Consider the following 24,918-nt stretch of genomic DNA (forward strand, 5'->3'; position numbering starts at 1 on the left):
ACTGCAGCCAGGGCAGGGGGCGAGGATGGCATCAGTGTCAGTTCACCAGACACCCAAGGTCACACGTGAGTTCTGCTGCAGAGGACTCAGATGAGGACTTCAATGAATGTTGATGGTTACAAACAACAAATACTTGGTGCATTGAAAAGCCTGCCAGAAAACCTGTGGTCAATATCAAGGAGAACAGAGGAGTCCAACAACAACTTGGCACAGGTTTTGTGGTCAGTGTGGAGCCCACCCCTTCCAGCATGGAAGTTGTGGCCAACTACGTTAGCACACGTGGGACCACTCACGATACAGCATCTGATGGCCGATGTCTCAGCTTCCATTACAGAACAAGTAGCTTCCACCAAACATCTGAGTGCTGCAGTGGAACCTCAGACTGAAGCCATGGAAGGTAAAGTTGCTGCCACGCAAACTCAGACTGCTGCCATCATGGCTGCAGATACCAGTGCTCAAAGGAGCTTGCAGAGTGTTAGAGCAATCTTCCAACAGATTACTAAGATTGCCGAGGCACCGCCCTGTCAGGAAATGGCAATGGCTCCATGGAGCACAAACCTGCTGTCCTCTCTCAGGATGACAACATTCGTCCTCCCACTCCTCCCTCTCTGCCCATACCCTTGCTGTTGCCTGTCAGCCAGCCAGCCCAGACTGTTGCCGTGCCTGCTGAGATGGTGCAGTCCGAAGCTAGGCCTCTTGGGTCCAGAGCTGTTCGAGATTGTCCATCTGCAGTGTCCTCCGCTGTAAATCAGCAGTGGACTACCAGCCACCGTACAGTCACTCAGTTGGAATTGCGTAGGAGCACTAGGACAGGCAAAGCACATGGAAAACAGACATCAAGGGAATGCACAAGAATTATTTGTTTGCGTTTGTATGCAATATGGCATAATTTCATTTATAAATTTGGTTTTATTTATTTTGTGGTAGCTTTTACTTTTTCATTGTGGCCAGGAGGATAATGTGATGGTCAGTGCAGAGAGAAGGTAAGTTGAGGGACTGCTGGTGAGTGAGGAACTTGGGTTGCGGTTACTGGTATCGCACTCGGATGAGTTCTTCACAGCCAGCAGAAAGTGGCAGTCTAGGTTGCCTCCTCACCTTCCTCCTCCCCCTCCCCCTTGTCCTCCTTGTGCACTTGCTCTTCAGCTATTCGCCATGTATAGCTGGTGGCAAGGGCTGTCCCCTCATGATGGCAAGGTTGTGTCGCATACCACCATAAACCTTGAGAACCACACAGCCAAGTACTGCAGGGCTCCTCCAGAGTGGACCAGGAAGTGGAATCTTTGCTTCAGCATGCCAATGGTTTGCTCTATCACATTCCGTGTGGCATCATGGCACTTATTATATGCTTGCTGTGCATGTGTACGTTGGCTGTGAACCACAGTCATGAGCCATGTGGTCAGCAGATAGCCATTGTCACATAGTAGCTAGTCTTTGGCTTCTTGTAATGGCTGAAATGCAGCTGGCACAGCAGATTGCCACAGAATGAAGGAATCATGACCGTTGCCAGGATACTGGACATTGACCTGCCTGCTGTGCTGCCTATGTTCACATACCTGCAGGATGTTGAGAGAGTGGAATCCCTATCAGTTCCAGTACATGGCTGGTCTTTTTAAATAGCACTGGCGGGGGGTCCTTCCTGCTGTTTAATGCACGTTCCGCTGTGTGAGCTTAAGAGAGAATATCGACTGGACCATTGAGCTCCAAAATGGCAGCAAGAGAATCAAATCAGCATTACATGATGATTAACATCATGATCTGCCTTCTCTGCACACTTCTGGTGGCTGTTAACTGTGTGACTGCTAATGCCTTTATCATGATGGCGCCCGGCACGTTTCGTGTCAAAAGTGTGCGGGTAAGCCACGGGTGCCCTTTTGAATCCATCATGATCAGCTCAATCCTTTGGTCTACTATTTGATGATCAGTACCTCTTTGTCCACGAAAATCACCACAGGCTGTATCTTAAAAGGCTTCTCTACTTCTCCATCCGAGGGCTGAATTAGGACATACAGTTGTTGGGGACGAACATAGACCAAGCTACCGGTACTGGACTCTGAGAAGTTTCTGAAACATAACATTTCACACAGTTATTAAGAAACAGAAAATGATAATGTGATTTATTTTATTGGATCACTGTGGAAGTTCAAAATACATTAGATTTTTGCATCTCATAGCTCCTTTCATAAACTGACTGTTATTTGATTCTTTACTTCCCTCCTCTCCTGAACGTGGTGATTCATGCCAAAGTGTGAATCAACAAGTATTGACAGTCCTCTGGCACTTTGTCCATGTGACCACCCTTCACATGTGAACCTACACAATGCATGCTGACAGGTTATCCCACTATGAAAGACTCACACCCAAGCCCAATCCTGTCTTTACAACAATGCACTTTGGCATTGGCCACTGACTTGCAATTGGAAATAGACTATTTTGCTAATGTTTCCTTTCTAAAGCCCAGGCTGCAAACTGTAGCAATTCTGCTGCCAGCCCAGCCAATGTATCAACTCAGACCAGCAAATGAGTCTAGGACCTTCCACATTGGGATAGAGACCATAGCCAATAGAACTACATTTGTTGAAACAATAATTGATCTTTATCCTTATAGGCTCGTGAATGGAATCTAATAACGTATTATAATGATTCTTTTAATAAGTATATACTGAGAATTGAGTTACATTTGTCATTGTTTTAGAATTCAGCTTCATTATTAGCTCAAAAAATACTGATACACTAAATTCTTGCATAACTTTTAATTTATTTTGGCCTAAATTATTGCTTCAATAATTAATCGGCTCTAAGGTGCTTTGAAATGTGCCGACGATGTGGAAGATGTTATATAATATGATTCTTTCTGAATCTTGAGCACAGAGCAAATTAGCACTCAATAAGAATGTATGAACCCTTTGGATGCCCTATGTAAAGAATTTGCTTCTGTTGTGTTTTGACCTATTTGATCTCTCCATGTTACTTTTATCTAAATCAAAAGTGTGCCTGCTCCGTAATATTTTCACCAAATAATTTGTCATTGACTTTTCTAAAGAAATGCGGTGAAAATGTTGCAAAATGCTGGGCACTAATCAATTCAAAGCTTGCTGCCTGCCCACTTTCCCCAACCATGTTTCTGGCCCCAAACTCAAAACACTCCACCCCATTCAATGTAACCCTTTAATACTTAAATTACAGTTAGCCAAAGTTAAATAATTCAAACCAAATAGGTTTTAACTGGATCAGATAAATAGAAAAGGAGTTCAAAATGTAGTAATGTTAAACATCAGCCTTGGCATCCTTGAATGAACATTAAACTTAAACAAATATTGGGATTTGCTTATTTTAATAAATAAATGCTCCATTCAGAAAACAATTTTGAAGAAAACTAAAGCTATTATATAATTTGTTTACATTATTCAATTAACTTAAATTAACTCAAGATATATTTCATCTAATTATTTCAGTGCCTTTCTGACAATTTGACTTGGATAACATCTTAGTTGGCCTACACTGTATCTTCATTCCCATCTTTTAATTAAATTGTACTAAAATTGCAACAGTTTTGCAATTGCAAATTTAATTATAAGATTGGCTGCCCCTATGTAAAAATGGGACTGCTATGCAACATGTCAAGGAGTAGATGATGATTTTTGACAAGTGTACTGATGAAAATATTAACATGCATAACACTAACAGGATGACCACTATTTTATTCACCAAATTTTGTCATAGATTTTTCAACTTGCTTTATTGTGAGCTCTAATTAATTTGCTGTATCAGAAGAAAATAATGGAAAATAAAAGAATTCTTATGCATCAATGTAATTAAAATCATTTGTTTCTACCTTCTAGATAAGCCTCATGGGCTTAATTTCCTTTTATATATTTTACATTGGTCCTCAATTAACTGAAAGTGATTGTTAAAGTGACTGTTTTTTAAAGGAATAGAAACACGCTTATGATAAAGCTCTATTATACCCTTATCATAGGATTAATGATAGCCTGATGTAGCCCCTTATTTAAATCACTGTAATTTTATACATTCATCATCAATCAATAACCAGTTCCCTCTCTTCCCTTGTAAATGCTCCCGCTATCTCCTTGAAGTTTACTTTCATGGTTGCTAACCCTGCTTCCTCAAGATTTCTACATGCACCCACATATGATTATAAATACATTATAACAGGGTCTGGTTAGACTCTCACCACCATAGCTGGCCCTACTCTTTTATGCTTGATCTATGTGTAATAATTGTTCTTTACTTTCATATATTCTAATTCAATATTTGCATAATAAAATTATATTCATTACAAATCAATCAGATTTTGCATATGACTTATTTTGGAAACAGATTCATTTTTCTACACGACATTATAATTCTTAAATCAGTGCAGTATTTACAAGTACAATTAATGTCCATTTTGCACTCCAGTATCTGTCTATTCATCAGAACGAGCAGTGCAGGATAGAAATCACTGAAATCTGAAACTATAGTGTTACGACCAGGTGAGAAAGAGGTCTAGGGTTCCCTTTCAGCCTTCACCTGGTCTTACCGTAACAGGGTTTAATTTTAAACACACAATGTTTTTAGCTCCCCCTTGGTGAATCCTTGTTCAGCACTTTCCAATTATAAGGCAAATAAACCAATACGAACAAGCTTTCTTAGGTTTAAAGAAGAAAAGTTTAAATTTCTTAAACTTAAACTTTAACTCAGTTAATGCCTACAGGTACATGACACGCCCATGCTAGCATGCATACATGATACACACATGCGAATAGAGACAGAAAAGAGCAGAAGAAAAATAAATTGGAAAAGTTTGAGGCAATATCTGAAGAGTTTTTGTTATGGTTCTTCAAGCTCACTGTAGAGTCCTTGATTGTAGGTAGATCTTGCTTTTCGTTGGGGCCCAATATTCTTCTTAAACCTCGTTTGCTGTAGGAGACTGTTCTCTCTTGGGATCCATTTGTCTTCAGTAGATTCAGAGGCTTGTGAGAAAGAGATGGGAGCAGACAAGAGAGATCTTCTCAGTCCAGGAGCAAACAGACACTCTCTCTGAGTTCAAACTGTTTGTATAATTCAGAAAAACCCATGTTGTCAAGCAGGTTAGTCATGTGACTAACAGGTCTGACCACATCCTGGATTACAGCAGTCTCTGGAATGCTCCTCTTACACACAATACCTGGTGATCAAGGTCCATTGTGGGTTGAATGTGTCAGGGAATGGTCCTTTGTCCTTCCAATCACCCTCTGTTAATATGCAAATGTCTTTTCCAGCCACGGGTGATCAGTTAAAAAGTCCTTTCTTCACTCTAGTAACCGTTTAAAATCAATGTTCATGACAAAATTCATGTCCCTCATTCTTGGCAGGTGGGGGCCTAGCATAACAATAACCACTACTTGAAGACATTCCTTTCACTAAAAAAGTTCAAAATTTTTACGAAACAGGTGCCACTTCAAATGTGATTTTAGGAATTCCCATAAATATTAAGTATATCTAAGCTTTAAAAGTGTTGTTTACCTGTAGACCATTCTAGTTTTAAAAGCTAGTATCTATATTCTTGTCATTTTTCCTTTCTTTCCCTTCAAGGCCGCATACACCACTTCCCATGTGAGTTATTTCAGTTGATAGAGTGCAACACTTGATGTGACTTCAATCATCCAGTGAGGTATAATGGTCTATGTGGCCTTCGCACAAGAAAATGTGGTGGTGCTTGGTATCCTTTAGATGGAGAAGTGGAGTGGTTCATGGAATATTGTACAATGGGTAATGTTGCTGTCTTTTCTGGAAGGAACTTTTGCCTTGTCACGTCTTTCTTTAGGATGAAGTGGTGTATGCGGCCTCCATCAATCGATCATCTGATAAACTTCATGGAATTTCCTACAGCCAACAGGAATCTAATGGCCCAGTAGCTTCTTCAGCTGAGGCAATGCTATTGCCCAAGCTGTAGATGTCAAAGAAGTAATAAAACAAATTATGGTTGCAGTTTGTAAACTAGAATAATGCACAGTTGGGGGACTCTTGTCCTGGAAGCACTAGGGAGTTCCAATAGGACTCTATTACAAGGATAAGCTCTAAAACTAATAACATTTCTCAACCAAAAGACACATGAGGAATAAAGCATAACAAAACAACCCTAATTTGCCAAAGATACAATAAAAAATAAAAATGCACAGTAAATAAAAAACTAACCCTCAAATTGAACTTCACAATTTCCAAGTGCAGAACTATACCCACCAACCTTCACTAAATACAAAAGGCCAGTGATGGGGTTAAAATATGGCTTAAACTTTGAAAAAATGAAACATATTTGTACGAGGGCATTTATAATTCTTCTGCCTAACTAATGTGAATTCAAAGCAAGATTAAAGGTGAATATTACAGTATAAGATGATATTACCATTTTTAATTTGTATTAAGGTTATGGGTCATCATATGAATTTTCTTTATAATATATCAAGCTGACAATATGCAGCAAAAATTGTAATAGATAAAAGTAAGTGGAAAGGGCACTGTCTTTTTTGGATAGGTCAATGGCAGCCAGGAGACTCACACATCCGCCTTCCATCCCATCATCATCCTTTTTTCCTATTAAATGTGGACACCCAATTAACATCTCAGCTTGGCGGACAACCTCATTTTCAGTGAATTATTGCAATTTTTCCCTTCTCTGAAATGAGAGTGATCACAATACATCATAGCATTTTGCGGATTAGCACTAATTGATTTGAGTACAGAGTGTGATGGCCTACTTATATAATCTAGCCCTTATTTGGTCCTATGAGGGACAAAGGGAATATTAGATTCCCAGGTCTGTTACCATGGCAATGAGAGTCACCTGACATCTGGTTACAAAGTGGTGAGGTTGGATTGCTTTCCCAGTGGGGTCGTCAGTAAACTGGAGTGATGTCCAAACATCATTACATGCTGCTCTGATATTAAAGTAGGGGATTAGCACCTTATTGCAGGCAACCTGGATTTGTCATTTCACCTTCATTATCTAATTTACTGCCAGTAATGTGACTGTGCCTGCGGGTAGGAAGACCTGGGCCAAAACCTAAACTTTAACCCTTTCGGTTCTCTCCTCTCTGGGAATAGTTTATCACAGCTGTGCCCCATTCAGACAGTGAGATTCTCCCTTGCAAATGTGCTCAATTCTTTCTTCTTTGATTCCTATTAAGATTTTAATAATGTTAAATTCCTTGACTTTGAGGGGAGGGGGTAGAACTAAAAAGGCAAGTCTTTCCCAAGATTTAAGTCTCATTGAGTAGCAATGAAATTTGTACCTGATTGTTTTAGGTCCACCTAATGCTGCATGATCCTACAACCTTCAAATACACTACGGGAAACTACTTACAAATGCTTTAACACATCTGTCTCAAAATCCTCTCTTTTTTAACAGAGACATTAGCCTATTTATTTTAAACAGCTTAAGGCCTCTGTTAAAACAGCAGAGAGAGAGAAATTTCAAATGAATGCATTAAGTGTCCATGCCTATTTTCTCACAATGCTACAGCTTTCTTCAAGCCACAGGTTTCCTGAATAAGAAATTATTTTCCATCAGGAAGGTATTGGGCACCATTTAGTAATTACTTTGCCTGTTACTGTCATAAAAATCACTTTTCACTGAAATGAAAACCATTATTATTTTGCAAATGATTTAATTCTAGTGTAATAAGTATGTGCTTGGATTTCTTGGAAGAGAATTATTTAAAAACAGAGATCTCTTGACATTGCAAAAATGTTTGGAGTGGCCTTTATGATCAATAGGACTGTTACAGATTTCAAACCTACTTCATGATATGGAGCTGGGTTTATCTTTAAGACATATAACAACTTAGGTGACAGTTTTAAACTACAATGAGTGACTGTCAATTGTAATGGCAGATCTGCGAAAGATTTCAGCAATCTGTGCTTGTAGCATCACACAGACCATTTCATGGACTTGCAGTAAGATTGTGCTCAGATGTCCTAATAACATTAGCTATGTAGCAATAAAACAGAAATATAGTTCCCGTAGTTATCTCTGGTTTTTCAGCTTGTCCCCTTTCCCCTGCCATCAACTATTTGTCAGTTAATTTGTTACCTCTTGCAATGCCCCTCTCCATCCACTGCGCCCCCCCCAACTCAACCGCAACCACCAACCCCCCCCCCCACCCCCCACCCCCAGCCCCCGCATTCTTTGACTTTCTTCTTGGTCTTTTCCTATATAATTTATCTGTTGCAAATATACATAGTATATACTGTGTACATGATTAAACACAATATTTAACATTTTTATACTTTTAAAAGGTTGTAGTTTTACGCAATTCTCAACTTAACAGACCAACTCCTTTAAAAAAATTCAGAACCAAGATAGACAATATCCAGCATTTAAAAAATATATACATTGAAATAAAAAATAATTTAAACAGTGATCATTGAAGAGAATGGACCCTAATGTGGTGCTACTGAGTGATCATTCACTCCCAGTACTGCTATAAAAATTGATAGCATGGAAGTTGCATTAGCTCTCAATGTTAATATGTAAGTCTCGGTATTTAGCATTTACATAAATAAATATAAAATAACTAACTTGTATTATTGTTAAAAAGTGACAGATTTAGTAAAGAGGTAATACCACGGCAAATCAGAAAGGTTGGCTTTGAAGTGGTTTGGAAATTGCCTGGTTGCATAGTTCAAGTAGGATGTTTTTAGGATTGTTGCAGGTTGAGATTCCATGGCGAGTCCACAATCTCCCGCCAAAGCTTTAGCAGAAACCTTCGACTGTTTAAGTAACGGTTTACTTCATTTCTGCCACTCTTTCACTGAAGTTATGGCAGGACATCAGAAGAAATGCCACAGAAATTCCTGGTGTTGTTCTTTATAAATTGTATATCTTTATCTAATCTGCCTAATTTACTCTACGCTTTAGTAACTATACTACTGTGGCATCCATTACCCTTCTGATTTTCTATGCACCCTTGATATTTAATTTTCTCATATAACTTACATCTATATAAAGAAAAGAGACTAAAAGGCCCTTCACAGATGAAGAACATAATAATGCCAAGCTTTTATGAAGCTGAGAGGTGAAAAGGTAGCTTAAGCTGTCATTTCCTTGTGATACGTGAGGGAGTAAGCTGTGTATCGGAGATGTTTGTTTCTATTGTGGTCCAAGAAAGTGTTCCATCCTGATGCATAATCTAGTTTAAATTTGGAATTCAAATCATCTATTTTATGAGGGCAGGAGGAAATTGTTGGTCAGTGATAGGAATGAAGTTTCTATTTGAAAAATAATGTTTCCTACTATTCTTTGCAAACTTACTAAAACACATAAAAGGTAACTTTAAAAAAATAAAACTGCAATAATACAGTCCAAACCAATATAGCTTTTCTTCTTCTTAAACTTATTTTTTTATAACCATCAAGGTGAAGCCTTCTTCCGCCCCAGCCTCAAAAGGCCATCCTAATTCACATAGCATGATATTTTCCCCATTTCTCACAGTACCCAACTTGTGGGCACGTTAAGTGAGATTTAGGGTAATTTTATGTTGGTAGACAAGTGGATTGGATTATACATTCCATCAGTCTGTGCTACATTTGAGCCCAAATCCCAAAAGTCAAAGGCCACTGACTAACCCACTGCACTGTCTGCTTCCCCAGAATTTTTCTCTTCAACAGATAAATTAATTGGATTAGCTATAATTATCAAGTAATAAGTTTGAAATCTTAACATCTTATTTCATAGCAATGCTGCTCACCGCCTTGCATGGAGCAAAGGTCGGCAGCTGGCAGGTGCTCCATAGGCAGGTTAGTTTTCAAAGGACTCTTTTAAGCTGTGTGTATCTGGTGAATATTATACTTACAATGTTCCGTTGATTCCAGGTGGAGGGATAGACTGGGAGACCATCACCAAGTCTACCTGTAGGTCCAAACCTTTCTGCAGTTCACCTGTCTGTTGAGCATTGACAATACCGACAGCCAAGTTGTTCAATTTCTCACTTGAGAGGACTGTGGGATTGGCATTCGTTGTATGGGACAGCGATAGTGGTGATGGATCACTAATTTCAACAAGAACTAGACTTGAATTGCTTTTAATGTATCTTTTGTTCCCGTGTTTCACAGTGTTACTGGTATTATTTTCATCCTCCTGTAAAAAAGCCATTCTCTTTATTTTAGTTGTCTCAGCGTCACTACAGGATGTCAACAATGGGCACTGAAGGCTTCTTTTTAAAAAGTTATCAGTGATGACACTGCCTCCATTCCTCTCCTGGACTATTCGAATCTGGGACTTTTTAACAGCCAAAATATCAATCAACTGCTTTATCAAGATATTTTTTTGTTGGGTGTTAATAATTCCAGGAAGGGAAAAAGCAACCTGTATGGCAACGTTTGTGCGTACTTCAATGGGGCCATCTCCGGTGAGTAGGATATATAGAATATTGTCTGTGTAGTTGAAGTAATTAGTACCTGAATGATCAGATTTCAGGATCTCAGATACTGAAATAGAAGGTTGGACGTAAGATCCTCTGTAGTATACACTGAGATGCTGTGGGATTGAATAAAAAATAGCCACAATAGCCTTAATGTTTTTCTGATAACAAATTAGATGAAATCTCAGGGTCTGAGGAGTCAATCCATTAAAACAGATTTTGGTAAGTTTTTGTGCAGGTACTATAAAGTACAAGACTGAAGGATCACGTAATATGCAGTTCATATATGAACAAGTACCCAGCACTTCTGAGATACATAGAATGTCAATAAAGTCCTCCGTCATACTTGTGACAGGGGTTACTCTACTGGGGTCAGCATTTGTATCCATGTTTTCCATAACGACCATCACATGCTCAATTTGTTTGCATAAGTATCCTTGCCAGTCACGAACGTAAGTACACTTTCCCCATCCTCTGTAAATACCTGAAAACACAGTAAAAGCATAAATACTTCTGTGATTTGCAAAATCCTGTTGACTTAGATAATTATAGAACTGATTAATTCTGCATAACACATAGGTCATATTTCAGTATTTTGACAAATTTTCCTTCATGAAAAGGATTTTGAAATTGAGTTGGATCTAAGGGTTGTGTTTTGAAACAAAATTAAGTTCCATAGCTTTAGAAAGAAGGGGCACAGGCTTTAGGCATTGAAATAGTGGGATGAAGCCAGATGAGCCAGTTTGTAGAATTCACAAGTGATACAAAAAGAATCAATTGTTTCATTCCAGGCCAATTATCCAGGCTGACTCCCATTTACTGTGAGAATAGCAGATGTCCTCTTTAAACTGGCACTCCATGGAGGGAGGAGAGGTATCCAATTTTATTGAAAGACCTACTGGCAAATCACTACAGGGAGGAATTGTGACCCCTCCAATGGGTTGATGGGGATTTCACAATGGTGGTGATGTTGAAAGGCAAGAAGAGATGACTGGTTTCCTCTTGTTCGAGGTGGTGATTATCTGGCTTTAATCAGGTGTTAATGTCACCTGGCACTTGTCAGTTCACAGAAACAATGGAATGAGAAAAGACCCTTCGGCCCATCAAGTTGCAGACGGTTCAATCGATTAAATTACTTCTCCATCCCAGGTTCATCAAAATTTCTCTCCAAACTTTCATCCTCCCAAGGTAAATTTGATGACTACGCCAAAATAGAATCTTGTATCCTATATGATTCATTATAAACTATATGGTTTACTTGGTATGCTCCAATATTCCAATGGCACTAGAGCCATGCCATGGAGTATTTGATCAAGGAATCAAGGGATATGGGGAGAAAGCGGGAACAGGGTACTGAATTAGATGATCCGTCATGTTCTTTTTTGAATGGCGCAGCAAGCCTGAAGGGCCAAATGGCCTACTCCTGCTCCTATTTTCTATGTTTCAATGTTTCTAACTCTATCTTTTTCTTTATAACCTTCAGTACAATTCCAGATATTTATGTAGTTCATTTTTAAAGGTGCTAATTGTCTTTTTGAAAGTGTATTCCACATATCCGCTATTCTTTGGGTTGGGGGATTCCTTTAGCTTCAAGGCCTGTGTAAAGATGGCTAATTATGTAATCATTATCATCTCGTTGGAGGTGGCAGACCAATGCAGAAGGCACAGGAGATAAGCCTAGATATTCCGCTTTAGTGGAATTGGGGCAAATCTTTGGCTTGGAAAGACCTCTGCAGTGACAGTCTACCACACATACTACACTATCAATGAAAGTGGAGATCTCTGCTGCTTTCAGCTTTTGTGCCACAAGGATCCCACAGAGGTCAATTCAGGATGCAGCAACTTTTCTTGTATCACACCATTAAGGAGATGACTGTCTCCTCTATTATCACACACTCAGTTAGATATATTTCAGTAGCAAGCAGAAGAAGAGGTAACAAAAGCTTTTCCAAATTGCAAGCTTACTAAAGATACTGGGTATCATTGACAGTACACATGTGGGCGTTCATGTATCCACCAGTCAATCCTGTGGTGTACGCAATAGGAAAACCTCGTATTGCATTGACATGGTATGTAACCATCAGCAGAAAGTAATGATCCTCAATGCACTTTTTTCATGACAGGAGGAACACATGTGAGGAAATCAAAAGCTCTATCAAGAATAAGGAAGAATAGCCAGTTTGGTCTTCAGAAATATGGCCAATTGTGGCTCATGACAATCTGGAGAGGAATGTGGCCACCTTTTTTATTTTTGTATTTTAGAGATACAGCACTGAAACAGGCCCTTGGAGCCTGTGCCAACCAAAAACCACCCATTTATACTAATCCTACATTAATTCCATGTTCCCTACCATTCTCCTACTACCTACCTACACTAGGGGCAATTTACAATGGCCAATTTACCTATCAACCTGCAAGTCTTTGGCTGTGGGAGGAAACCGGAGCACCCGACGGAAACCCACACAGTCACAGGGAGAACTTGCAAACTCTGCACAGGCAGTACCCAGAACTGAAGCTGGGTCGCTGGAGCTGTGAGGCTGTGGTGCTAACCACTGCGCCACTGTGCCATCCTTCACATGGTTCTCTCTGTTCAGTACTCCAGTTAATGACTAATGCCATCAACAAGGTGACTGAACCACGATCAGTGGTCTCTTGGTCCGAAAAGCAACATGGGACATTCTTAACCAAGATAGTTCTTTTCAGGGCCAACATCAAACAAGAGATCCCAGTCCATTTTTACGCATCTGTCACCTCAATCTGGAATACCTATCAGCAGCAAAATATAGCTTATATAATATAATATATAGTTGGTAAATGAACTAAAAATTGATCATAAAAGCAAAATACTGTGGATGCTGGAAATCTGAAATAAAAACAAGAAAAGCAGGTCTGGCAGCATCTGTGGAGAGAGAAGCAGAGTTAACGTTTCAGGTCAGTGACAGATATAAGAAATATAAAAGATTTTAAGCAAGTAAAGCGGGGGGTGGTGGGGGGGGGGGGGGGGGGGGGCAAGAGATAACAAAGGAGAAGGTGTTGATAGGACAAGGTCACAGAGAATAACCGACCAGAAGGTCATGGAGCAAAGGCAACCAATATGTTAATTGTGTGCTGAAAGACAGAGCATTAGTACAGATAGGGTGTTAATGGACTGAAAACTGAACAGCCACAAGCATGAAAAAAACATGAAAAAAAAACAGTGGGTAGGCACAGTAGAAACAAACTGAACAAACTAAAACAAAATAAACACAAAAAATAAAAAGGAAAAGAAAAAGTAACTAAAAATAAAAGGAAAATGGGGGGCCCGTCATGCTCTGAAATTATTGAACTCAATGTTCAGTCTGGCAGGCTGTAATGTGCCTAATCAGTAAATGAGATACTGTTCCTCGAGGATTTTTCTTTTTTGTGTTTATTTTATTTTAGTTTGTTTCTACTGTGCCGACCCACTGTGTTTATTTTTATGTTTGTGCTTGTGGCTGTTCAGTTTTCAGTCCATTAACACCCTGTCTGTACTAATGCTTTGTCTTTCAGCACACCATTAACATACCGTTTGCCTTTGCTCTATGACCTTCTGGTCAGCTATTCTGTGACCTTGTCCTATCAACACCTCTTTTGTTATCTCTTGCTCCAACCCCCGCTTTACTTGCTTAAAATGTTTACATTTCTGATATCTGCCAGTTCTGAAGCAAGGTCACTGACCTGAAACGTTAACTCTGCTTCTCTCTCCACAGATACTGCCAGACCTGCTGAGTATTTCCAGCATTTCCTGTTTTTATTTAAAAATTGATCATCTCGCACTACAAGAGACTTGTCTTGCAGATAATAATCTCACATTCCTGGATGTACATTAATAGCGAGCCAGCACCACCCAAACAATATTTGTGAGACAAAAACTCTGGAACAACTTTTGCTTGGATTTAAACTCTTCAATGCCATATTGCACCACAATAAGACTGATGAGCTTCGATAACACTGTTTCTTATGACCAAAATGCCTGACCACTAATGGCGGAAGGAGCTGTTTTGGTGCCTACCCACAAAGCAAATAACATTCAATTGTAATACATATTGGTCTCTAGGACCTCTCACCACATCGCTACCAAACCCACTTTGGAATTTTACAAAGGTTAACTGGAATGGCTATCTGGAAATAGTTATAAAAGTGGTTCAACAAATTCCTGCAAATACAATGAACTATGACAAGTTTATGAACCTCCTCAAGGTAGCCACAGAAAAAGAGTATCACTCATGGGTACAGGAAAGTTTACACTCCCTGCTGCTCAGCCGACAGTTCTGGAGCAATTCTGGAGGAATACAGAACAGCGGCTAACCCTACTGCTGCGACTGCATTCTTGGATTCACTAGATTCTGCTGGGCAATTAGCAATAGCCATGCTGACTCTACATTTCACCCACTCGAGCAGAGAAGTCCAAAGGCTTCTTTATAACCTCAGTGATGCTAACCCATCCCAAAGTACAGCCCTGCGTGTCACAGCTGATGTCATTGCCATCCAAATACTCCTGAATTCCAAGGTCCACACAGTTCAGCACCAAAAAGTAAAGAAGAAAGCCATCTGTCCCTTGCGCCATGTTCCAGCAAACTTGGGACTAGAAAGGTGGGTGTAGTGGAGGGATGCCAGGCTGATGAACCATGAGCCAGTGTTCAGTCCATGCTCACAGCCATATACCCTTCAACCAGGACTGTCTAGTCTCTTGCACATCCCCAGATTTAATTGTTGCACCACTGGCGGCCACACCTCCAGCTGCCTGACCCCCAACCTGCAGAATTCCCTCCATAAATCTCACCACCTCTCTCTCCTCCTTTAAGATGCTTCTTCAAATCTACTGCTTTGACCAAGTTTAGGCCACCTGTTCTAATATTTCCTCATGTGTTAAATTTTGCTTGTTAGTGCTCCTGTGAAGCACCTTGGACATTTTACTACATTAAAGATGCTATATAAATGAAAGTTGTTGTTGTTGCTGGTGATTGCTTCTGGCTCCACTGCAGGTGATACTGAGCTGCATCATGCAGCCTGCCCTATACAGATGGCATCTAGGCTGGAGATGGAAGGCCAGAACCTCGGGGCAAAACGCGACCAAAAAGTTGACAAAAAGGAAAACAAAAAAGAATATCAGAGTAAACCAGCCAGGGATATCAAAACAAATTGTAAGAGCTTTAAAAGTATATAAAAAGGAGGGGATTAGCTAAAGTAAACTTATGTCCCTTAGAGGCTGAGACAGGAGAAATTATCATGGGGAATGAGGAAATGACAGAGACTTTAAACAAATATTTTGTGTCTGTCTTCACAGTAGAAAACACAAATTACATACCAGAAATAGAGGGCAACTCCTCAGATACTGAAGCAGTCCATGTTGGTATGCAGCAAGACCTAGATAACATTCAAGCTTGGGCTGAAAAGTGGCAAGTAACGTTCACACCACACGATCTCAAACAAGAAAGAATCTAACCATCTCCCCTTGGCATTCAACGGCATTGCCATCACTGAATCCCCCACAATCAGCATCATTGACCAGAAACTAAACTGGAGTAGCCACATAAATACCGTGGCTACAAGAACAGGTCAGAGGCTAGGAATCCTGCGGCGAGTAACTCACCTCCTGGCTCCCCAAAGCCTGTCCACCATCAACAAGGCACAAGTCAGGGGTGTGATGGAATACTCTCCACTTGCCCTGGATGGGTGCAGCTCCAACAACACTCAAGAAGCTCGACACTATCCAGCACAAAGCAGCCCACTTGATTGGCACCCCATCCACAAACATTCACTTGCCCCACCACCGACGCACAGTGTGTACCATTTGGAAGATGCACTACAGCAACGCACCAAGGCTCCTTAGACAGAACCATCCAAACCCATGAACTCTACCATTTAGAAGGACAAGGGCAGCAGTTGCATGGGAACACCACCATCTGCAAGTTTCCCTCCAAGCCACACACCAGCCTAACTCGCTGTTCCTTCACTGTCACGGGGTCAAAATCCTAGAACTCCCTTCCTAACAGCACTGCGGGTGTATCTACCCCATATGGACTGCAGCAGTTCAAGAAGGCGGCTCATCACCACCTTCTCAAGGGAAATTAGGGATGGGCAATAAATGTTGGCACAGCCAGCGATGCCCACATCCCATGAATGAATAAAAAAAAAATCTGCAACATGTAACTCCTGACTTCCCAAAGCCTGTCCAACATCTACAAGGCACAAGTCAGGGGCATGATGGAATACTCTTCACTTGCCTTGATAAGTGTGGCTCCAACAACACTCAGGAAGCTCAACACCATCCAGGACAAAGCAGCCCACTTGATCGGCACCCCATCCACCACATCAAACATTCACTGCCTCTACCGCCGATGCAGTGGCAGCAGTGTGTTCCATCTACAAGATGCACTGCAGCAACTCACTGTGGCTAATTCGATAGCACCTTCCAAACCTGCGACCTCTCCCACCTAACAGGACAAGGGCAGCAGATGCACGGGAACACCATCATCTGGAAATTCCCCTCCAAGCCACACAGCAACTTGACTTGGAAATATATTGCTGTTCCTTCAATGTTGCTGGATTAAAATCCTGGAACTCCCTCTCTAACAGCAATATGGGTGTACCTGCGCCAGATGGATTGCACTGGTTCAAGAAGGCAGCTCACCACCACCGATCAAGGGCAATTAGGGATGGGCAACAAATGATGGCCTAGCCAGCGACATCCACATCCCATGAAATGAATTTTAAAAATGAGTGAATGGTAAGATATATAATAGCAGCAGAGAAAAAGTGGGTTAAAGGCCAATAAATCCTGATGCAGACCTGATGGCCTACATTGTAGGGTTCTAAAAGAGGTAGGTGCAGAGATAGTGGATGTGCTGGTTATGATTTTCCAAAATTCCCTGGATTCTAGAACAGTCCCTGCAGATTGAAAGTTAGCAAATGTAACTCTGTTATTCAAGAAAGGAGGGAGAGTGAAAACAGGGAACTACAGGCCAGTTAGCCTGACATCAGTTGTCAGGAAAATGTTGGAATCTATTATTAAGGAAGTTTTAACAATGCACTTGGAAAATCATAGTATGATCAGACAAAGTCAACATGGTTTTATGAAAGAGAAATAGGCCAGCATTTTATGATGGCAACAGAGGTCTTGACGTCCGGAGAAAGAGACACCGAGAACCCGGCATTGCCTCTTCTGTGGAAGGCCTGCCAAATCTAGTGCCAATCATGCACTTAAGTGGACAGCAGTGGGTCTTCCTTGAGATCAAGGACCCTGGTGCTGGAATCCTGTCAGAGGCTGGCAGCTTTTCTTACTGAGCAGCGCCACTGCAGAGGTGGTGGCTTCTGCCAGTGGAGCAACTAACCAAGGCCCAGGAGCGTCACTGGATCCAGGCCACAGATAGGTCAGCGCAGAAGGGGTTGTGCGGGGTGGGAGTCATTAGGGAGAGGGATGGTGGGGTGTCGTTAGCAAGGGCAGTGGGGTGCCTCTCAGTGTCCCACCCCCCCCCCCCCACCCCTTCCCAATGCAGGGTCCCTTGTTCTGGCATTAAGTGCCTTTTAATGATGGACCACCCCCACTCCCCCTGGAGCCGGGAAGCAACCCGCATGGTTTTTGATGCCATGCTTCCCATGTGGCTACAGGCTAATTGAGGGGGCAGTGGGATGAGGCTCTTAATTGGTCATTAATTGGCCAGTTAAGGGCCTCAATTGTTGATGGGATGGGAAGGCCGTTAACAGACTTAATTTTGGTGGAAGTGTGAAGGTGGCGGGGTTCCCCCTCCCACCATTATCCCACCTGATTTTATGCCCTCCCTGCCTCGAAAGCTGCCAAAAGGGAGAGCATTAAACTCCCCCTGTCATATTTGACAAATTTATTAGAGCTTTTTGAGGGTGTAACTAGTAGGGTAGATAAAGGGGAACAATTAGAAGTAGTATATTTGGACACCCAAAAGGCATTCGATAAGGTGTCACACAAAAGGTTAATACACAAGGTAAGGGTTCATGGAGTTTGGGGGTAATATGTTAGCTTGTATCGAGGATTGGTTAACAAGCAAGAAGCAAAGAGTAGGGATAAAAGGCGCATTTTCAAGTTGGCAGGCGGTAACTGGTGGGGTGCCACAGGGATCAGTGCTGGGGCCTCAACTATTTACAATCTATATTGATGACCTAGACAAAGAGACCTAGAGTAATGTATCTAAGTTTGCTGATACAAAGCTAGATGAGAATGTAAACTGTGAGTAGGACACAAAGAGGCTGCAACGGTTAAGTGAGTGGGCAACAATGTGACAGATGGAGTGTAATGTGAGGAAGTGTGAGATTATTCACTTGGTAGTAAGAATAGAAAAGCAGAATATGTTTCAAAAGGCATAAAACTTGTAAATGTTGATGCTCAGAGGTACTTGGGTGTACTCGTACAAGGAACACAGAAAGTTAGCATGTAGGTACAGCAAGCAATTGGGAAGGCTTGTACAGGGCTTTGGTGAGACCACAGAAGGGGGATTGTGAGCAGTTTTGGTCTCCATATCAAAGAAGGTGGTATAGCTAAGGTTCACTAGATTGGTTCCTGGGATGAGAGGGTTGTCCAATGATGAGAGACTGAGTAAATTGGGTCTGTATTCTCCGGAGCTTAGAATATTGAGAGTTGATCTCATTGAAACATACAAGATTCTGAAGGGGTTTGACAGCGTAGACACTGAGAGGTTGTTTCACCTGGCTGGGGAATCTAAAACATGGGGGCATAGTCTCAGGATAAGAGGCCAATCATTGAGGACTGAGATGAGGAGACATTTCTTCACTCAGAGGGTTGTAAATCTTTGGAATTCTCTACTTCAGAGGTTATGGATGCTGCAGAAATGAATATATTGAAGGTTAAGAGAGACAGAGTTTGGTCTCTCAGGGAGTCAAGGGATATGAGGAGTGAGCAGGAAAGTGGAGTTGAGGCAGAAGATCAGCCATGATTGTATTGATTGGCAGAGTAGGCTCGACGGTCAATATAGCCTATTCCTGTTCCTATAAGTTCTTATGCTATCATGGGTTGATCCAGTCTTCCCTCACTTTAGTCCAGGAGAGATTGCAGTTCGCCCTTCATGAAGTTGAAGGCCCTAACATTCTAAAGGGGGTGCAGGAACAGAGAGACCTGGGGTATATGTGCACAAATCATTGAAGGTGGCAGGGCAGGTTGAGAAAGTGGTTAAAGAAGGTATATTGGATCCTGGTCTTTATAAATAGATGCACAGGGCTGGACTTTGTGCAGAAAATGACGGCTGCTCTTTCCTGGAGCCGCGTTGCCGTGCCGTCGAGATTCTGTGGCAGATAGCCACTTACCATACTTACGGAGGCCGCTACCCACAATCACGTAGCGGGGGCGGCATTGGTGACACTATTCGCGGCGTCACCTGATATAGCAGCAGGTGCTGGCGGCCTATTTAAAAGGCCACCAGCCCTGCAAATCATTCACCATAATGCATAGTTGATCCCTTCCTCACCTTCCCCATAGAAATCATGCAGAGTTGAACCTCTCCCCACTTCGGTGGCGCCAACCTCTCATAGACGGGAAAGTGAAGGCGCGTGAGTGCTGCACGACAAGCTCAAGATTGGGAACTGAAGGTAAGATCGTGGTGAATTACATTTAAATTTATGCAGAGAGGTATATTAAATATTTAAAGTAGGGTCCAGTCATAGAGCAGCTGAGGTGCCACAATGGAGCCTTGCTGGTACAGGAAGATCAGGCCTGGCAATCCCAGCATTGGGCTCCATGGCGGCTGCTGCTGCTCCAATTCTTCGGCCTCCAACCCCCGCCATGAAACCCAACATCAGGCTGAGAACAAAATCCAGCCCATAGAGTACATAAGCAAGGAAGTTATAATGAACATGAGAACACAGGAGCTGGAGTAGGCCATTTAGCCTACTGAGCCTACTCTGTCATTCAGCATGATCATGGCTGATCATCTACTTCAATGCCTTTTTCCCACACTATCCCCATATCCCTTTATGTCATTTGTATTTAGAAATCTGTCAATCTCTACTTTAAACATATCCAATGACTGAGCTTCCACAGCCCTCTAGGGTAGAGAATTCCAAAGAGTCACAACCCTCTGAGTAAAGAAATTTCTCCTCATCGCTGTCCTAAATAGCTTCCCCCTTATTTTGAAATTGTGTCCCCTGGTTCTAGGCTCCCCAACCAGGGGAAATATCTTACCTGCATCTACTCTATCCCGTTCAGTATTCCGTAGGTTTCAATGAGATAACCTCTAATTCTTCGAAACTCTAGAGCATACAGGCTTTGTTTCCCCAATCTCTCTTCATAGGACACTCCCACCATCTCGGGAACAAGTCTGGTGAACCTTCGTTGCTCTCCCTCTATGGCAATAATATCCTTCCTAAGGTAAGGGGACCAAAACTGCACACAGTACTCCAGGTGCGGTCTAACCAAGGTTCTATACAATTGAAGCAAGACTTCACTACTCCTGTACTTAAGTCCTCTTGCGATAAACGTTAACATACCATTAGCCTTCCTAATTGCTTGCTGCACCTGCATGTTAGCTTTCAGTGACTTATTGACAAGGACACCCAGGTTCCTTTGTACATCTACACTTTCTAATCTCTTACCATTTAAGAAATACTCTGCACATCTATTCCTCCTACCAAAATGGATACCCTCACATTTTTCCACAGTATATTCCAAATGCAATGTTCTTGCCCACTCACTAAGTCTGCCCAAATCCTCTTGAAGCTGCTTTGCATCTTCCTCACAACACACATTCCCACCTAGTTTTGTGTCATCTGCAAACTTCGAAATATTACATTTGGTCCCCACATCCAAATCATTTATTGTGAACAGCTGGGGCCCAAGTACTGATCCTTGCGGTACCCCACTAGTCACAGCCAACCAACACGAGAATGAAACGTTTATTCCTACTCTCTGCTTTCTGCCTGTTAACCAATGCTTAATCCATGCCAGTATCTAACCTCCTATCCCATGTGCTTTAATTTTGCTAACCAACCTCCTGTGGGGGACTTCATCAAAAGCTTTCTGAAAATTCAAGTATACTACGTCCACCGACTCCCCTTTATCAATTCTGTTAATAACATCCTCAAAAAACTCCAACAGGTTTATCAAACATGATTTCCCATTCATAAATCCATGTTGACTGTGCCCAATCAGATCATTATTATCTAAGTGTCCATTTATCACATCCTTTAGAATAGATTCTACCATTTTCCCTACTACTGATATAAGGCTAACCTTTATAAAACTCTGGTTCTGCCTCAACTGGAGTATTGTGTCCATTTCTGCGCACTGCACTTTAGGAAGGATGTGGAGGCTTTGGAGAGGGTGCAGAGAAGATTTACAAGAATGGTTTCACAAATGAGGGACTTCAGCTATGTAGCTAGATTGGAGAAGATGGAGTTGTTCTGTCACAGAAGATTGTGAGGAGATTTGATAGCAGTACTCAAAATCATGAGGAATCTAGAGAGAAACTGTTCCCAGTTTCTGGGAAACTGGAGAAAGGGTCAAAAACCAGAGGACAGAGATATAAACGTGACATGAGGAAAAGTGGTTATGATCTGGAATGCACTGCCAGAAAAGGTGGTGGAGGCAGATTCAATCACGGCTTTCAAAAGAGAATTTTTTTTTTACATTCTTTCTTGGGATGTGGTGTCGCTGGCAGGTCTAGCATTTGTTGCCCATCCTTCATTGCCGTTGACAACTAAATGGCTCGCTAGGTCATTTTAGAGGGCAGTTAAGAGTCAACCACATTGCTGTGGGTCTGGAGTTACATGTAGGCCAGGCTAGGTAAGGACAGCAGATTTTCTTCCATAAATGACATCAGTGAACCAGATGGGTTTTTACAGCAATTGATGATAGTTTCATGGCACCAGTAATGAGACTAGGGGCTGGATTTTACGCCGGGCGGATGGGAGCTGGCCACCGACGTAAATGTCGGTGGCGAACCCGCTTCTGCCCAGCCCGGGGATCCGACCTGCATTTTACGGGTCCCCAGGCTTTAATTGTTCTGAAGCGGGACTTCCACCAGCTTGAGGAAGGAAGTCCCACCTCATTGCGTTGCCGGACAATCGGCCTGGCAGCACTTAGTCCCAGCAGCGCCACCGGGAGCGGTGGCCACTACTGGGACTGCAGCCCAGCCGAGGACATGGAGCCAGGACTGCAGGTAAGTAAGGGTTGCCTCGCTAGGGAGATCGGTCGCGCCCCGGTGAGGCATGGGTGGTCATTTGGTGGGGAGCGTCTCGGGGCCTAGGGGTGGTTGGAAAAGCGGGGGTAGCTCTCAAATGGGCACCCTGTTCCCAATTGTCAGGGGAAACCCCCCATCCCCCCCAGTGCACTGAGAGGCTGCTAAGTAGCACTGGGTGGCCTTCCACATCTCCAGGACACCCACTTGCCCTAGGTAAAATACCCGTGAAGGCGGGCGAAGGCTCTGAAGTGGCTGTTAAGTGGCCACTTAAGGGCCTTGATTGGCCTGGGGCGAGCGGCCCGTTTCTCGCCCCCACCCCATGTAAAGTGGGGCGGAGGCGGGAGCGGGTCAGGAAGGCCACACGGAGCCTCTCGCACAATCTTACGCCACCCCCTTGCCACCATCCAGCTCGCTGGGGTGGCATAAAATTCCATCCTAGGTTTCAATTCCAGAATTTATTAATTAATTGAATTTGAATTCTACCAGCTGCTGTGTTGGGATTTGAACTCATGTCCCCAAGGCTGGGCCTCTGGATTACTAGCTCAGTGGCATAACCACTACACCACCACCTCCCCCCTTGATGGGCCGAATGGCTTCCTTCTATGCTGTAACCATTCTATGATTGTATTCCTGGAAGCTTTCTCCTGTGAATCAACAATAATCATCTGCAGGAAAGAAAAGATTTAAGACAATGGAGACTTTCTACTGAGCAACTGAATGAATTAATAAAAAATCTTTTTGACAGGGAGCAGGTTGCCACTTAACTCTGAAGAATTTTATCCATCACTATTATGGTATTCCACCCTAAAACTTTGCTGCCCCATTGGGTCAGTTCCAATTATAATCAAACCACACTAGCAAATTAAACTGATTTACGTTCATTTTTCTGCTCTAGCGTACACTAATGAGATTGGCAGGAAATTTTAGCATAACTTGACATTGGTGGAATGGGAGGAATTTCATTGCAAATTCTGGGAATTGTCCACACAGGAAATTCCATCCCTTAGTCTCTAAGTCTTTAAAATTATAATTCAATTGATAACAGAGATTGAGAACACATTCAGCCATTTCTTAAAGGTTAAATATCTTAAAGGGAAAATAATAAAAGTTGGATTTTCTGTCTGTTATAAGCACACTATCAATGTTTCTGACATTGAACGACATGAATCAGAAGAGAGAATGACAAATTACAGACCAAATACATAGGGACTCAGCTAAGACTGCTGACCTCAATTAACCTTTGACCCTTCAGAGTTGTCAGAGGAGATTTTCATTTCCTTTACCTGAACTGAACCTATGCCTCCAGGGAAGAAGAGCAGTAACTGAGACTAGTGTCTTAATGTAATGTCCTAGTTAGTTATTCTACCTCAACCAGAACACTGTAATGATATCTCAGTGACAAAAAGATTAAGATATCATGTTTATATATATAATATATATAAAATGTGCATCTATATATAATATGGATAAAAAGGTTATGAAAAGCGATCAATGTAGGTCAAAAACATCATTGGTAAAATCATACTGTCGACCCACTACTCACTAAAAGTGGGAAAGCTTATTTTCCCTCACACCTACATTTGCTGTAATTACAACAAAACTTGCAATTGCTGCAGTCCATGCATTACAGACATAATGTACTGCTATCCAAGGAGAAAAACACCAATTATTAAGGCGCAGTTCTAGCTAAAATAAACCAACTGGCAATATTACTCATTTTCTCTTCTTAACGTGTACAATAAGACACATTTGAATTATGGTTTAATAACCACCCTCTGTGAGAGAAATGTTTATTCAAAAACTTGCTATATTTGTATGTATAGTCAGCTACGTATAAAGGAATATGATTTATAGACTATTAGGATTCATTACCAATGAATGCATTACAATTATAGAGCAGTTTAAGATTTTTTAAGCTTTTTTTTAACACTAGCAACAATTACAACAACGTGCATTTCAAAGTGAATTTAATGTCCCAACGGGTTTCACAAGGCTCAAGCAGGAGAGATTAAGACCAATAGCTTGTTCAACTGGGTGAGTTTAAATCAGATTCACCACCAGAACTGCATATCCTGACACACCTACATGGTAAGATTGTGGATACTTGGCTTTACAAATTCCAGATCCACATGGAACCTAATCCACATCTGTTCCATCTGTTGCAATGATATCTGTAGCCAACATGTACTTTAGGAACAGCACTGCAAATGGCAGGCAAGAACATTGCCAACTTGGTCATGGACTCCTGTTTCCTGGATTGAATTTTTACTGGCATTGTGTTGTGTCAATGTTATCCCCGTAGAGCCATTACAAAAGTTTTTGAATTTTACACATTT

The 24,918-nt window shown here is 41.8% G+C and overlaps 1 protein-coding gene across 11 annotated transcripts in view; it reads right to left on the reverse strand.

The window, feature by feature from the left end:
• LOC137360749 (fibrocystin-like) overlaps positions 1 to 24,918 on the reverse strand; it is a 604,145-nt gene that overhangs the window by 48,180 nt on the left and 531,047 nt on the right. For 10 of the 11 annotated variants that reach the window (XM_068026018.1, XM_068026015.1, XM_068026020.1 and 7 more), the window contains 2 exons: positions 9,834 to 10,884; positions 1,926 to 2,061 (listed from right to left, as the gene is read on the reverse strand). In XM_068026018.1, coding sequence (XP_067882119.1) covers positions 1,926 to 2,061; positions 9,834 to 10,884 — 1,187 coding nt within the window. Of the gene's footprint in view, positions 1 to 1,925; positions 2,062 to 9,833; positions 10,885 to 24,918 lie in introns of those variants that run through there. The other variant, XM_068026024.1, reaches the window with a different exon arrangement.

This window comes from Heterodontus francisci, chromosome 3 (assembly GCF_036365525.1).
Source record: "Heterodontus francisci isolate sHetFra1 chromosome 3, sHetFra1.hap1, whole genome shotgun sequence".
Classification (NCBI taxonomy): domain Eukaryota; kingdom Metazoa; phylum Chordata; class Chondrichthyes; order Heterodontiformes; family Heterodontidae; genus Heterodontus; species Heterodontus francisci.